The 15,485-nt window shown below is 43.0% G+C and overlaps 1 protein-coding gene across 1 annotated transcript in view; it reads right to left on the bottom strand.

Moving 5' to 3' along the window:
* Window positions 1-15,485, bottom strand: part of GAB2 (GRB2 associated binding protein 2) — a 125,009-nt gene that overhangs the window by 51,276 nt on the left and 58,248 nt on the right. Inside the window, exon 2 of the mRNA XM_063305937.1 lies at window positions 2,106-2,406. Within this exon, the coding sequence (XP_063162007.1) occupies window positions 2,106-2,406 (301 nt within the window). The remainder of the gene's footprint in view (window positions 1-2,105; window positions 2,407-15,485) is intronic.

Genomic DNA, 15,485 nt, shown 5'->3' with positions numbered 1-15,485 from the left:
ATTATTTATATATTATCTTGGTTTGCTGCTGATACCTATGTGTAAACCCTAAAATGGGCTCAACATACTTTAGAGAATAATCCACACTTTCCCTAAAAACATATGAAAGAAAATCAAAAAATCCAAGCTTGTCCTAGGTAAAGGTAAAGGTTTCCCTTGACATTAAGTCCAGTGGTGTCCGACTCTAGGGGGTGGTGCTCATCTCCGTTTCAAAGCCGAAGAGCCGGCGTTTGTCCGTAGACCGTTCCGTGGTCATGTGGCTGGCATGACTAAGCGGTACCTATTAATCTACTCACATTGGCATGTTTTCGAACTGCTAGGTTGGCAGGAGCCGGGACTAGCAACGGGAGCTCACCCCGTCACGTGGATTCGAACCGCCGACCTTCTGATCGGCAAGCTCAGCAGCTCAGCGGTTTAACCCGCAGCGCCACCGCGTCCCTGACCTACAGCACCACCGTGTCCCCAGTCCAAGCTTGTCCTACTTTACTTTAAAATCCCCTGTGATTCTTGACCATAATGAAACATTAAATGTGATCATCAACTCCAGTGTCGGGCTTTCAAGGTCAAAACCAGCACTTTGAACTGGACTTAGAAACCAACCAGAAGCCATGAAGATACTCATTTTTCACTCCAGACTGCAGACTCCAGTCAACTAGTTACATATCAGGCAACTATGATTTGCACTAATACTAGTTTTCAAACTTGTTTCACACGCAGCTCCACATACAACATGTTGCCCACTTTATTATACATGAAACTTAGTATATCCTGAAGATTAACTTGGAACAAATTTGAAATACTACAGCATTTACAGACCAAAGCAGTGTTTCTCAACCTTAGCAACTTTAAGCTGTGTGGACTTCAACTCCCAGAATTCTGGAAGCTGAAGTCCACACAGCTTAAAGTTGCTAAGGTTGAGAAACGCTGGTCTCGAACAACCAGTTTGGGGCCCTCTAAATCAGTGTTTCTCAAACTTGGCAGCTTTAAGACGCTGGCTGGAGAATTCTGGGAGTTATCTCCACACATCTTAAAGTTGCCAAGGTTGAGAAACACTTCCCTCAATAGTTTGGATCACAGTTGCTCCTGTTTCAAGGGCACAATTGTCTCAGGTCATTGTAGCTTATAGTTATAATTATAGTCCAAGTTGAAGTTATAATCAAACACACCTGATGATGATAGGGATTGTACACTAGCCCATCTGGAGTGTGCTAATCTTTGTCTTCACCTCCATTTCCCTGACTAAACCCTTGGAACAAATTAACACAAATAATATTTCTATGAGTATCTTTCCATAAGGAGAAAAATTATGGATGTTTAGTAAGGAAATCTGAGGATCAGGTACCAGGAGTGGTCACATAAAGCATTGCATCAGCATCTCTGCCATGTTCTGAGATTGCCCTGCTAGAATTTGGAGGCAAAATGACCAAATTTCAATAGTGGAATTGAGGCGAGGGGTAGAAGGACAAGGAAACAAACATAGAGTAAGCATAGGAACAGGAGGCCTCTGGGAGACAATCTCACCCCATCTCCTGCCCCTGTGTCCCAAAACTAGAAAAAGTGTGAATTGTGTAGTTAAAATTCAGTAGCAAAATGGTGGAATTTGTATCATGTGGTTTTGGTTCTTTGAGCAAGTTTGCAAATGTAAGAATTGAAGCCGTTTGCTCTCCAAAGGACTTTTATTCTCATCCCCACCTTTAAAACTGTCCAAGGCCCCAACATCTGGACTAAACATTTCATTCTGATAGTGGGTTGGGGAAGTGTGCTACAGCCCACAGTGCAAAGAAAGCTGCCTGTTTCTGCAGAAGACCATCCAAACATGCTGAAACACACCACATTCTGAATCAGAATCACAGAATCACAGGGTTGGAAGGGACCTTGGAGGTCTTCTAGTCCAACCCCCTGTCCAAGCCCAAGGCAGGAATCCTCATACCATCTTTGAAAATGGTTGTCCAATCTTTTCTTGAGAACCTTCGCATCTCAGAAGAAGCATTTCTAATTTTTCACTCTGACGGACAACCTTCTTCCCTCTGTAATCTGCTTCCTAATCTGTCGCCCTTCTCTGCTCCAAATTTTTGTATGCCCCTAGTGTGAAACTTGGACCTTACCTGAGTGGTCTTCAGACTGGTTGAACCCACAGATTTGACAAATACTGCGCACCCATTTGTTCATGTCCTCCTCTGTTTCAGCAACAAGGTAGAAGGTCCTTTCACTGGTCTTGATATCGAAGACGTAACTATCCTGAAGCTCCTTCTTGTTGAAGGTCAAGCCAGCGTCCACTTGTTCACAAAAGTTGAGGTTGATCACCCGCAGAGGCTTCTTGGAGTGATTGTTTTTGTAGTATTCTAAGACATCTGGATCTCCACTCATCCGGCCACTGCGAAGGATAAACCATCGTTTCTTCCATGCCTAGAGGACACGGAGAAAGAAATCGTTTTAATTCTTAGAAACCGAAGACGCCGCCTTAGTCTGGTCCAAATGGCCCTTCTTAGCTGAGATCAGTGACTACCTTAGCTTGCTGGCCATCAGTTACTTAGGCTAGAATTGCCAGAATGCCCAAATCTTCTTGATTGCAGCCTTTAAGGACTGAATTTGAACAGAGTTGGACATAAAAGCCAACCATATCTAAGTCAAATCAAAGTTTAGTCAAGTCAATAAACAAACAAACAAACTGGGGATCTTCTCTGTTCAGAGCAAGCAAGTTTGTTATGGCTGGTGCCCAACTCTCCTCTTATGTGTAGGATGCTTGAGAACTCCTTTCAAATTTCTCTCAGCAATGCCACCGACCTTGTGTTATTGTTGGAGGAGGCAGAGCAAGTCCCCAGTGGCGTCCAGAGGAAGAGGGGGTCGGTCAAAACAGGCAAGAGGGCAGTCATAGCAGTGTAACCCCACTCCTTTGTGTGCACATGAGAGACTGATCCACACACACTGATCCATCCTGCTGCCACCTCCACTGGCATCTTGCCTGTTTTGAACCCCCCATGAACACCACTGCATGCATCTGTTTGTGTCATTTTATGTGTCACATCTTTGCACCCTGCTAAGATGACCTGGATGTCCAAGCTTTGCCATCAAAAAAAAGCCCAATGAAAAAAGTTACTTTAACCGTAGCCTGGGAAGTCAGAGAGGCTGCAGATCACTGAACAAGGAAATTCACGTATTGACTTGGCCACCCAAAATATGATCTGAAAGGCTCGGCATGTTCTGGGTCCCATCAATTAAACGATGTCACCTGGTGGGACCCAGGAAGCAGGGCTTCTCCATCACTGCATCAACCCTCTGACAGCAACCCCCGAGACTCGTATGGCCCCCACCCTGGCCATATTTGAACAAACCTTTAAAATCCAGCTCTCTCCAGGCCTTGGGTCTGAGTGGGCGACAGACCCCTTGTGGGATGCATTTTAGGGGCCCAGCTAAGACCCCTAACCCAAATACATCTTCCCAGGGAAGACAAACTACTGGCCCAGCTACATGGCATCAAATTAGGCAACTGCCCCCTTCACAAGTGCACTTTCCCAGGAAACTAAAACTGTAGCTGTGCCATAAAAACATTTAGAAGGCCAAGGAATGATGATAAACAGGGAAAAGATACTGGGAAGGGAGCAAGGCCGAAGAAAGTAACTCTGTAAGAAAGAAAGCTATGTTCATGGAATCCTGCCTCTTTGCTGTTTTAAAAGCCTCATTATATTTGTAGTCCTGCTCCATTCTCTCATAGTTACGCCCTAACAGCATCACTGATACATGGTGCACTATATTGCTATTGTCAGCATCCAATGAAACCTCTGACAGCTGTGCCCAATCCCATCCCCTCTCATTTGCATAAGCTTATAAAGTGGGATGGAACCCCTCTCCTTTTTTAAGCTTGTCTTTGCCTCCAACATTGTCAACACAGGTAGTCCTCACTTAACAACCATTCATTTGGTTCAGATGGTGACAATTCAGACTTACAATGGTGTCAGAAAAACTGACTTATGGCCGGTCCTCACACTTACGACCATCATAGCATCCCCACAGTCACATGATCACAATTTGGGTGCTTGGTAACCAGTGGTACCTTGATTGCCATTTTTGACCTTCCCCGCTGGCTACTGGCAAGCAAAATCAATGGGGACTGTGTGATTAGCTTGATGACCACATGATTTGTTTAATGCCTGTGGTGATTCGCTTAACAACTGCTGTAAAAAAAATAAAATAAAATTGGGTGCTTTGCAACCAAAATTCTGGCCCCGATTGTGGTCATTAAGTGAGGACTACCTGTACGCCACTTTGCGCTTTGATGTTGTGTGTCCAATGTTGGTGTGTCAAATGATGGTGGAAATTTTTTTTCTGGGCTTTCTTTTTGGATGATGTCGCTTTTTGTTTTGTTTTGTTTTTAATTGTCATATTCCGGATGCTGCCCAGAGGCACATACAGATTGGGGTGGCTTATAAACCTCATAAATCAATAAATCAACTAACAAACAGGGCCAGAGTGCTACACACAAATTTTCTCCCACTTTTTCTTCTCCATGGAGAGCGATCTCAAAAGCAGAATCTCTTTCACTAAATGAGAAGGGGGAAGTGGGGAGAGCAGATGCTTCCTCCTGTCATTAGTGTTCTTCTCCAGTGGCTAATTCCGAAGTTCAACATATCATTGCAAATCCAAGAAATACAGGTGACAAATCAACACAGTCTGTGTCATTTGTTCTTCAGCAGAGGAGAGGATAAAACAGCCTCATCAATTGCAATTTCAGAGACAAATAAATCACAGCAGGAGATAAACATCCAGAGGACTTGTTTCGAAGCCTGTTGGCTAAAATGTGTCAAGAGATGCATGTTAATTCATTTGTGTTTCCTAATAAAGCGTGAATTGTCAAAACACATTATGGGTTTATAGGAGAGCTGTGCGTGCCTGGAAATGATTCAGAAAAGGCACTTTGGACTTGCTATTAATTAATACAGACCCATCTTTTTTTCAGACTTCCACATCATGAGCTTAAACAAAGAGATGGGGCTGATTTAATGAGTCAACTCATGAAAACAGCCCCATCTTTTTTTAGACTCACAGGGAAAGCTAAAATAAAATAAAATAAAAGACATAGCTGCTTTCAGAAATAGCTGTTTTCATGAGCTGACTCATTAAAGCAGCCCCATCTTTTTTTAGACTTGCAAGGAAAGCTAAAAATTAACATAAAATGGTTGCTTTCAGAAATAGCTGGGAGGTGCCGTGCTCACACAAGATCTGAAGCACTTCTGAAAAATTCAAAGTACCGCTCTAGTTTATGCTAGTTGGAGTTATGGATTTGTCCTTCTCTTCTGTTAGATTTCTGCAAGATAATAAGCCCTGTTGATCATGATATTTTGGCTTTTAGGAAGGGTGACAAAATGGGAGATGAGAAGATCTGAAACCCGGGGCCCAGTTCACTAAGCAATTCTTTTCTACAAAAAGCCTTATTGCCACAAACAAGTCTTGCATCATATTCATAGATAATTTTCTGCCTGCCTGAACAAAATCTCTTGGAAAGATCTTGAACTTACTGGAAATAACCTTGAATGGGCAATGAATGCAGAACTGTGATTTATGAGTATAGTCAGTACGCTCTGATCCTAGATGACAAAGGGCTGAGTAAGCAGGTTTGCCAAAGCTCAGTCTGGAGAAACATTTATTTAGCATGTTTGTATTCTACAACTGCTTTCCAAGTTGGTCAAGGCAGACTATACTAATGTTGATATAGTGGGAATTAAAGGGGCAGGTGGAACATATTAAGTAAACACGCTTTGGAGCGCTTGTAGAAATGGAGAAGTAGATTCTAAAGTGAAGAGACCAATTACAGAGTTCAGTTCTGCAACTTTTAAACATCCACCAGATTACAGAACTCTAAGATGACTTTTGACCATATCCCAGACATACTTCACATACTTCGCAAACCACATGGACTAGAAACTTAACTTCCAAGAGTTCTATGGGGTCCAAATGGACACTCCCACTGTTAACACCCCAAGTGAGGGATTAGTTAGATTTGTTAGCCGGAAAAGGTGCTACCAGACCCAATTTTTTGCCACCATAGACTAACACAACATTCCTCCTATTATCCTGCAGGTAGAAAACCACACCAATAAGGAAGAAGTGATGCGAGATTTTTTAAAAGTTGTGCTAAATATTAAAACAAAACCCTAGCAAGACAGTGTTTATGCCAAGGAGTAATTTAGAAAAGGCATCTATCTGCAGTCAGAAGTGATTCAAGTTTCTTTCACCATCTCAGGATTCAGCCAGCATGTTCTTGAGAAAAAAGGGGCTGATGGATTAAGCTAAGCGATGATTCGATCCAGCACTCTGTATCACCCAGTGGCTGCGTTCAAGAAATCCCAAGCATGGATAAAGAACTATCTTTCTCTTCCACTATTTCTTATTGACAGTTCACATTTAAGGAATATTGCCTGTGATTCCAAAGATAATAAATGGCCATCATGATTAGAGGCAACTGGGAGACTGACCCTCCTTGAATCTGTCCAGTTCCCTTTAAAAACCGTCTTAAATTGGCGGCCATTGCGTTTGATGCCAGCCAATTCCGAAGTTTAATTATGCAGGGCTGAAGAAACACTTCCTTTTATCAAGCATCTTAGCCCTCCTGCCAAGCCATTCATTATCACATCCCTCCTTGCTATAATTTAGCAAATAAACACTGATGCTCTACCCCTGTTGGAGCCGGCTCAAAGGGGCCTTGGCATTGTCTCCTGAATCTTTCTGTGAAATTTGAATGTGAGTTTCCTCTTCAAATTTCCCTCATTGCCCTTGATCATCATTGATCCACAGCACTGCGGAAAATTTAAACGTTGCCTCCAAGTTACTTGGCAAGGGGTGGGTGGAAAAGACACTGCGGCACAGGCCCTAGAGGTGGCTCAAAGTTGCCATGCGCCAAGACTTTGTCAAGGGCAACTTTGCCAGCCCAGATGCCAACAGCTGGGGACCTTTCCAAACTTTCTAGTTTTGCTCCATGTAAGCCATTTGCAACCCTCCCAATGTCCTGCAGCCCTCACTATCTTCCTATCTTGAGCAAGCATCTGTTCTGTATGTGGGAAAGAGCAAGCCGTGGGATGCTGGCTTTAAGGTCTGCTCTTCGGATTGTGCACCTCTCTGCCAAGAAGCACATGTACGTGTCAAATCCATCTCAGCTTGGCTGCCAGAAAGAGACAGCAGGGACTGGAGTTAGAATTTTAAAAGCATGAAAGAACCCTAGTCTTTAATCATGGGCTGTCACAGAAGTGTGGATGGGATCTGTGCACTTCTTGAGCACATAACTGTCTTCCTTTCTATTTATTAAATTTTTAACCCTGCCTCTTCTTCAGGCGATCAAGGCAGCCCATTTGGGAATCTTCCTCCATCTGGGGCCAGACATGTAACTTGGAGGGTCTCTAACCCCAAAGATCAGCTTGTCTGGTACGGATGGGTTTAAACACTTGCCTTGGTTCCCTGCCACCCCCTCGCTTCCAAGCATTTCTCGTGCACTTCCATTTACGTGTCTTCCAATCCGTTTGCAAGATTTGTGTGCTACATTTCTCTTCCCATGGATTCCAAAGTGCTTCTCAACAATCCTTAATAACAACACTTAGTTAAAGGCATCCCCTAAAGGACAATTCAAGTAGGGATCAAACAGTGCTTAAATAATTGTGCAATGGCCATGCTCTAAAACAGTGTTTCTCAACCTTGGCAACTTGAAGATGTGTGGACTTCAACTCCCAGAATTCCCCAGCCAGCCACACATCTTCAAGTTGCCAAGGTTGAGAAACACTGCTATAAAATAAGCAGGTAATATCTGAAAAGCAGACCCAAATCAGTGTCCAGGGGAAAATTAAAGGTGGAAAGTGGGAGACCTCATGCTTATCCATCCAACCTCTAATTTTAACCAAACAGGCCACCAAAATTGTTAATTTTTTCAGAGGCACAAAATGCAACAGTGTTGGGGGAGCTTTTACATTATGAGAATTGCTCACCCCTGCATTAACTGATGGAGCCAGGACTGAGAAATCTTCCATGAAGGGAAGGGGTAGGATTTATTTTCTGGAGAGTAATCCCACCCTGAATGGACCAAGCCATCTCTTTGCCCTAAGAAACCACAAAGTTAAGAAATAAGAAATATGATTTGCTGGTTTCTACCACAGCTTTGAAGAAGACAGAGGAAGGCATAAATTCTCCTTGACCTCCGAGTCCAGAATGAATGAAGAAATATGATTTTGCTGGTTTCTACCAGAGCTTTGAAGAAGACAGAGCAAGACATAAATTCTCTTTGACCTCTGAGTCCAGAAAGAATTAAGAAATACAATTTTTCTTGTTTCTACCAGAGCTTTGAAGAAGACAGAGCAAGGTGTAAATTCTCCTTGACTTCTGAGTCCAGAATGAATTAAGAAATATGATTTTTCTGGTTTCTATCAGAGCTTTGAGGAAGACAGAGCAAGGCATAAGTCCAGGGATAATGGGGGTTATCATCCAACCCACCCAGGACACCACATGGAGAAATGCTGACCTGGGCCATCCCTTCCAAAAATGGAGCTTCCAGTGTTGGGAATATAATGCTTAAAACACCCAGCCAGCATCTGTGTTAGCAATGCCAATGAAAACAATGTTTCCTTATGCCTGGAACAGAGGAAGAAATACAATGACTAAAAGGCTTAAAGCAGGTTTGCCTTTTGAGATTTCTGTCCTGGACTGGCCAACTTTATTTGTGAAACTTCAGTGGCTTCCATTTTTTTCTTTTATATGACAGTTATATCACCAATGAAATTTTTTGTGAACCAAATGTAAGCTAGCCATTTTTAGCATACACTAAACACTGTTATCCTTGGTTTATTTATTAATGGTTTAGCTAATTCAAACAGTTTTCTGAATTGTGTGACATACAGAGCCACAAGCTGACCCCCTGGACTGGATTCACACAACACACTAGACTCGGAAGGTGTTTGGTGTGCTTTGTGAACCCAGCCATTCTCTCTGGAGCAGGCCAGAGGAAACCACTTATCCAGGTTTGGACTCCAGATGCTAAGCGTGCAAAGAGCTAATCCACATGGGTACATGGAACAAATGTGCCACCAGAAGATGTTGTGTTGTGCTAAGACTTTGGAGAAAATCGTAATAGGGGTAACAGTATAATATCTCACAGCATATATAAAGGGGATTAAATAGGATATTATACTTATTGTTGCTTTTATTGCTGCTGCTGCTGCTGTTTCACTTCTCTTCCAGGCCAGTTGGGAAATGCTTATGTAGAATCTTTACATACAGTATGTATACATGTCTGAGAAAATATGCCCTGCATATATTCTTTTTAAAGGTTTCTTTAGGCTGTTCTCCTTATTTTTATAACTTGGTGTACTGTACTGATTACTCCATTTTCTTTCTTTTTGTTCAGTTTGTGAACTCAGTTAATAAAAGAAGAACAAATCGAAAAAACGAAGTTGGGAAACACTGTCCTAGCATGAACAGAAACAGAGGGCCTGGAAGAGAAATTCAACAAAATCAAAACCACACACACACAAACATAGCTGTGCAAAAGCATACAGAGGAAGGGCTCAGTTAATGTTACAAAAAGTAAAGGGGATTTAAAAAGGCCTTGGCCCAGGGGAATTCCTGGGGGGTCAAAAAAGTCAAGATATTGGCTGCAACCGTGTGTTAGAAGCTCCACCCGTTTTTGCCTACATTAAAAGGGGGCAGGGCTTCAAAAAGGTGGCTTTCATCTTGATTTTTCAGCTGTCATCTTGATTTTTTTTTTTAACACCTCCCCTCTGGAGATGCCTCCATGTGGCTAAACCAAACATGTGTGTGATAAGCCAAGGCCTCTGGTCCTTAACAGGATGGCTAGAAGCCACCTTCAGGTCAATGCAACCGCTGGTGACTTCACAGAAACACCTAACAATTTTCTTGGCACCAGCATGGATGATGTGGGCCATTGTCATCTTCTTTAATGTGTTTTGGATTTTCCAGTTTAGCAGGCCCTTCAGCCCTTGGAGACTAGAAAAACAAACTAATTGGCTTTGAGGGCTGCGCACAGGTCACCCAAGGAGGACATTGCCTGGGTCACCGTTTTGCAACATCAGTAAGTTTCAATTAATTTAAAGGCTTTGTTCTTGCAAGCAAGCAAGGGCGAAGGGCGAAGGAGGGAGGGAGGAAGGGAGGAAGGGAGGGGGAAGGAGGGAGGGAGAGAGGAGGGTGGAAGGGAGGGGGAAGGAAGGGAGGGAGGGGAAAGAAGGAAGGACAGAGGGAGGGAAAGAGGGAGGGGGAGGGAGGAAGGAAGGAAGGAAGGAAGGTTGGGGATGGCAAGCTGGACTGCTTGGCAAACAACCAGCAAGTTAACTGGGGCTCAAACCATTCATCAAGTGCTTCTTCAAAGCATGGCCAAGCCTGACACTGCATTTGCTTTTTTGCAAGCTGGTGTGACTTCTTTTTCCCTGTGTGTGTGACACAGCATGCAGCTTTTCTATGCACAGCTGTTGGAGAGGGGAGACAGTCCAGATGCACTGAGCCAGGAATTGCAATAGCGCACAGCCTGATCTGAATTAAGGCCACGTCCAGCTAGATATATGCTGGGTTAGCTCTCAATACCCACTCTATTCCTAAACTAGTTAATACGCTGGCAGCAATACCCGATTCCTCGTGCTGACTTACTCTGAGATGGGTCTACGTGTCTGTGTGCAGGTACATGGGGGGGGGGAGGGATGAAGGGATGTGCAGTTTTGGCCAGGGGCAGCAATATACCACACATATCTTGCACTGTATTTTAATATCAATAACCTTCTAAAATTGGTGGGGGGGGAAACAGGAAACAAATCTGCCAAAAAGAATAGAGCTATTGTCAAGTATCATCTTTATTTACAAGAATGCCTCTAGACCCCATCTAACCCCCAAAGGCATTTTGAGAAACTAAAAATAGCTGGTGGCTACAATCCAGTTTCTTTGGAAGTTGGCCTCTCTACTTGGAAAAGTAAAAGAACGAAGAAAAGTTAAGCTGGGCTGACAGCAAGCAGGGCTGTCTGCAATTCCAAATCTATGTGGCCATTCTTAAAGATTCAGCTCGGTACAGTTAACGCAACTCTTGAAGTCGCTGCATCGTCACCCAGAAGCCTGAAAAAGGACAGAGGTGTTTTAATGAGAGGCGCCCGGTTTGTGCAAGATCTAAAGCCACAGCTACCAGATCTGAGTTGCCATAATTATATACCACTCTATATAATGGCTTCGAGTCAGTCTTCACTCCTGACAACTGCCTGGACTAGTCCCTGAAGTTTTCTTGGCAAGATTTCAGTAGTGGCTTGCCTTGCCTGCTTCCTAGGGCTGAGGAAGAGTGACTGGCCCAAGGTCACCCAACCGGCTTTGTGCCTAAGCAGGACTAGAACTCAGGTCTCCCGGTTTCTAGCCTGATGCCTTAACCGCTACACCAAACTGGCTTTAAATGACCAGTAGATGGCAGCAAAAGGTTACACATATCTCTTTGCTGCTATCTGGTGGCCCTCCAAATTTGTGCAACCCTTATGCAAATCATTTGCAAAATATAAGAGTCCTAAAACCACATTTTATGGAGGCATGGTACAAACCAATATCAACACTTTGCATTCTGGTACATGATGCTATGAGCTTGACTACAAATATGAGGCAGGAATTTTTTGAGAACAGCTACCACTACATCATTCAAGTTCCAAATGTGCTCACCAGACCAAAAAAAATTAGAGTTTTCAGGACTTTTCCTCCTTAAATTTGTCTAAACATCCTTTCAAACCCTCCAAGTTAAAGGTCACCAAAATGTCATGTAGCATTGACTTCCATAATTCAACCGTGCTTTATACAAGGAAATATTTCCTTACCCTTTTAATCAGCTTCCTGTCAAAACCCTGATTTTCAGCATTACATGAGGCAGGGGAAAATTCTTCTGCTCATTAGCTGTGTTCATACAACATGCTTATTAACCAGATCAGGTAAAGACGTAACAGCTGCATTTGTTGAACATATGAAACTTAGTTATTGTTAAACTTGGTTAGATTGTTTCTAGTTTACTATCTAGTCCAAACCCAGTGCATTTGGGCTGTTTATGGTTCAAGGTACTGTGCAAACCCAGAAAATTAATACATCAACAAACCAGTGTAAGTATGTTGTGTGAATCCAGCCACATTTCTGTGCACAAATTCAGGACAAGCATAAGAGCCTGGTCTTTTCACATGAGACTGCAAATTTCTGCAACATACACTGATGAAGGAGCAGTTTGTGGAAGGGCAGTTTTTGATAAAACTCAGCTATGCTTCCTTTTATGAAAGCCTCCATGTTCCAAAGCAGTTTACCCCCAACTACAACTGCCAATGCTGAAGACAAGCCACAGATGAGATGATCCAACATTCTTGGCTGACACCCTTCAAGAACAATTTGGGGTAAGAACAATTTGATCTGATCTTGCAACTAGAAACTAGTTGGGAATGACAAGAACCAGAGATCGCATCTCTAAATTCTGTATACCTATGTGGAAATAAATCAGCTTTCATGGAGCTTTCATCCTACCAAATATGCTTAGGAGGGCAGCTTTAAAAGAATGGAAGTAAGGTGATTCCAACACAAAAAAAGAGAAGGACACATTTCCTCTTCGATGCAGTTTTCCTGAAACTTCCTTTTGCCTTGTCACGCCAAGATTTGCAACCTAATTAACTTTACGCTGAACATCCGTCCAGCTGTGCATTCGCCGATAGATTAACTACAGATCCGATCTTAGCAGCCATTCGTTCCGCAAGGAAAAACAAAACACAAGCTGGATTGCCGACTTCAATTTAGGAGGGAGCAAATGCAATTTCCCCTTTGACATGTCTTCTAATAGAAGAGCCAAATTTAGACATACAGCCATTTTGCTGGAAAAAAATGAAGCTCTGTCTTTCTTGACAGAGAATGACATGGACGGGGGAGGGCATAAAAGTGGAGTAGACTTTATTGTTCTCTGATCTCCAAGTGAACGGGAATTCAATGTCCTTTTCGGACACGTTTCTCCCTAGCGAAATACGGTGCCCTTGTGAAAATGCATTTTAGATATTTTTCCACAATGGCATATTAGCAGTAATTTGGTTTCCAATAATAGGCAAACCATCTTTTAGCACCCACCTAGGCTGCTTAAGAGACCTGGTTCATTCATTCATTCATTCATTCATTCATTCATTCATTCATTCATTCATTCATTCATTTATTTTAAGGAAGTTGGCATGGTGGCAAGCAAAATGCCAATCTTTAGCAACTTTATTTTCAAGAGCATTGTTGGGCCATATTTTCTTGGAAAAAATAAAGGACAGACTAAAAGAAGGGGCAAATCTGAAAGAGGTTCCTAAGAATAAAACTGGTTAGCTGTTTATGTTGGTAACTTTGCTTCGTAAAGGAAAATTCAAGAGCAAAACCCAGAAAAACTTTACCAGAATGCCTATTCTTATAAAAATATCTAAAATCAAACAGTAGATGTAAATTTATTTCTAAAAGGCAATTCAATTTCCATATTTTTCACATGAATGGGAAAGACTGTGCATCAAGTGGTACCCTTTGTACGGTAAAAGTGGAATGACCAAAAGAAATGGCAAAAGGGACTTTTTGAAAAAGAAATCAGTCTAAGGATAGCTTTCAGAAATAAAGGACTGTCCTTTGTAATAAAGGACGTATGGGCACTGTAGCCAGAGAGATCCATAATATAGGACCACAATGACATCACAGTGACTCCCCGGGTGTCCTGTTGTCATTGCACAAATTACACTATTGAATTAATTGCATCTTGATTTGCATTGCATCACATCATTTGCACAGCCTTATGTGGTGCGTGTAGCTCCTTCCTCACTCTTGCCCCCCTCCCCATGGATAATTATGTTTTGGCCCTAAAGAGACCATGAACCTAAGTCTCAGAAATATTCTTGGAAAATCAAAATGCTGGGTAGCTCCATTCCACTGCTTGATCTGGGTGTATGCTCACCTTCCCCACAATGGGTGGGGAAGATCCCTAGGGGCTAAATGAGTGTTTCATGACAGGCTGGAGCCATCACAGCAGCTTTTTGGTCAACTAGCACAAGTCTGTATGGATATATGTGTCTAAGAACACATGCCAAGGTTTATTGACACTGTAAATAAAAATAGAAGTCAGATGGAGTTTCTCACAAGCCTAGGCCAATCTCCCCCAGCTAGATGGGGTAGCTGGGAAATACAACCTATCAGGGGACCCAGAAATGCAAGCAAAGGATAACACAGGCACAACTGCACACCTTCACCTATATTTACCAGCAACGGATTGAGAGTCTCCAACATTTAGCGCAACAACTATTAAGACCAGAAGTTCTTTGCCATGAATTGATCAAACCCTCTTTCAAAGCCCTCCAGATGAGCAGCCATCTCTCCCTCCTTCCACAGTTTGACATGCCCTGGTGTGACAAAAGAATCCTTTGGAACCACCTTGAAAGCTGTACACATTTTTATGAGTGTGCCAACCTTTATGGTGCCTCTTTTCCCTACACCAAAGAAGCTTCTGCATCATTTTAATTTTAACCCTCCGCTGAGCCTCCTCCAGCTCTAAAAATCATACAGAACTTCACACAGCTTGCAAAGAACCAGCAATTTCTTGCTTGAAGGAGCATCGTCAGCCATGCTCCGCCTATCCTTCTAATGCAAAGTAAATACATTTGCTTCCTACTGAACATCTGTTTACACAGCCAAAGCCCCTTTTTATCCAACGTTATATTTTACCCTGCAGGTGGATTTGTTTGCTTCCAACCAAGCTGGATGTGATAGCCACACCCCAGAACTGTGGCACATGGGAAGCATGGTGGCAGCGATGCACATGAGCCAGTTCAAGAGATGGAAAGGAGAGGACTCATCTTGTTCAATGACCAATAATCTTTTTTACTGCTCTCCTGCTGGCATAAAATGGAAAGGAGAATTTGCAGAAGGTGGCTGGGGGGGTGACTAACTTTAAAAATCCTGTCAAGCCTATCTAAAATGTTCAGCAGTGGCAAGAACATCTGTCCTAAACAGATGTGGGATCGCCACTGGAAGAGGAAGACAATACGAACATTCCTTCTCCACCAGATCTTTCCTCTCTGCAGTCAACTTGAGGATGGCTGTGCTATCTGTCACTCTAGAGTAGCCCAGACAGTGCAATGGTATGTGGGAATGACCCTGGGAGACAAGAGGAAGAGTCACAGGTAAGACAATGGCGGATAAGAGGCAGCTGAGCCTGCAGAAGGAATGGGCACGTGGCAAATGTCTTAGAAGGGACCCTCCCTAGTTTCTTGGGCTGTTAAGGCAACAGGGGAGAGATGTATTTTCAGACTTTCAAGATTCTGTTAATGTAACCTTACAATAAAGTTAGAGCTGGTACTTCTGGATTACCTCACAAGGCTGACATCAATCTTGCACATCTCAAGGTACACTTCTCCCCCATCTCTTCTACAGCCCCAGAAACTAGGAAGCATCCCTTCTGAGATGTTTGCCATACCCCCATTCCTTCTGCGGGCTAAGCTGCC

Source organism: Candoia aspera, chromosome 5 (assembly GCF_035149785.1).
Source record: "Candoia aspera isolate rCanAsp1 chromosome 5, rCanAsp1.hap2, whole genome shotgun sequence".
NCBI lineage: Eukaryota > Metazoa > Chordata > Lepidosauria > Squamata > Boidae > Candoia > Candoia aspera.
Note: the sequence above shows the minus strand (reverse complement) of the source record. Positions and strands in the feature narration are given on the sequence as shown.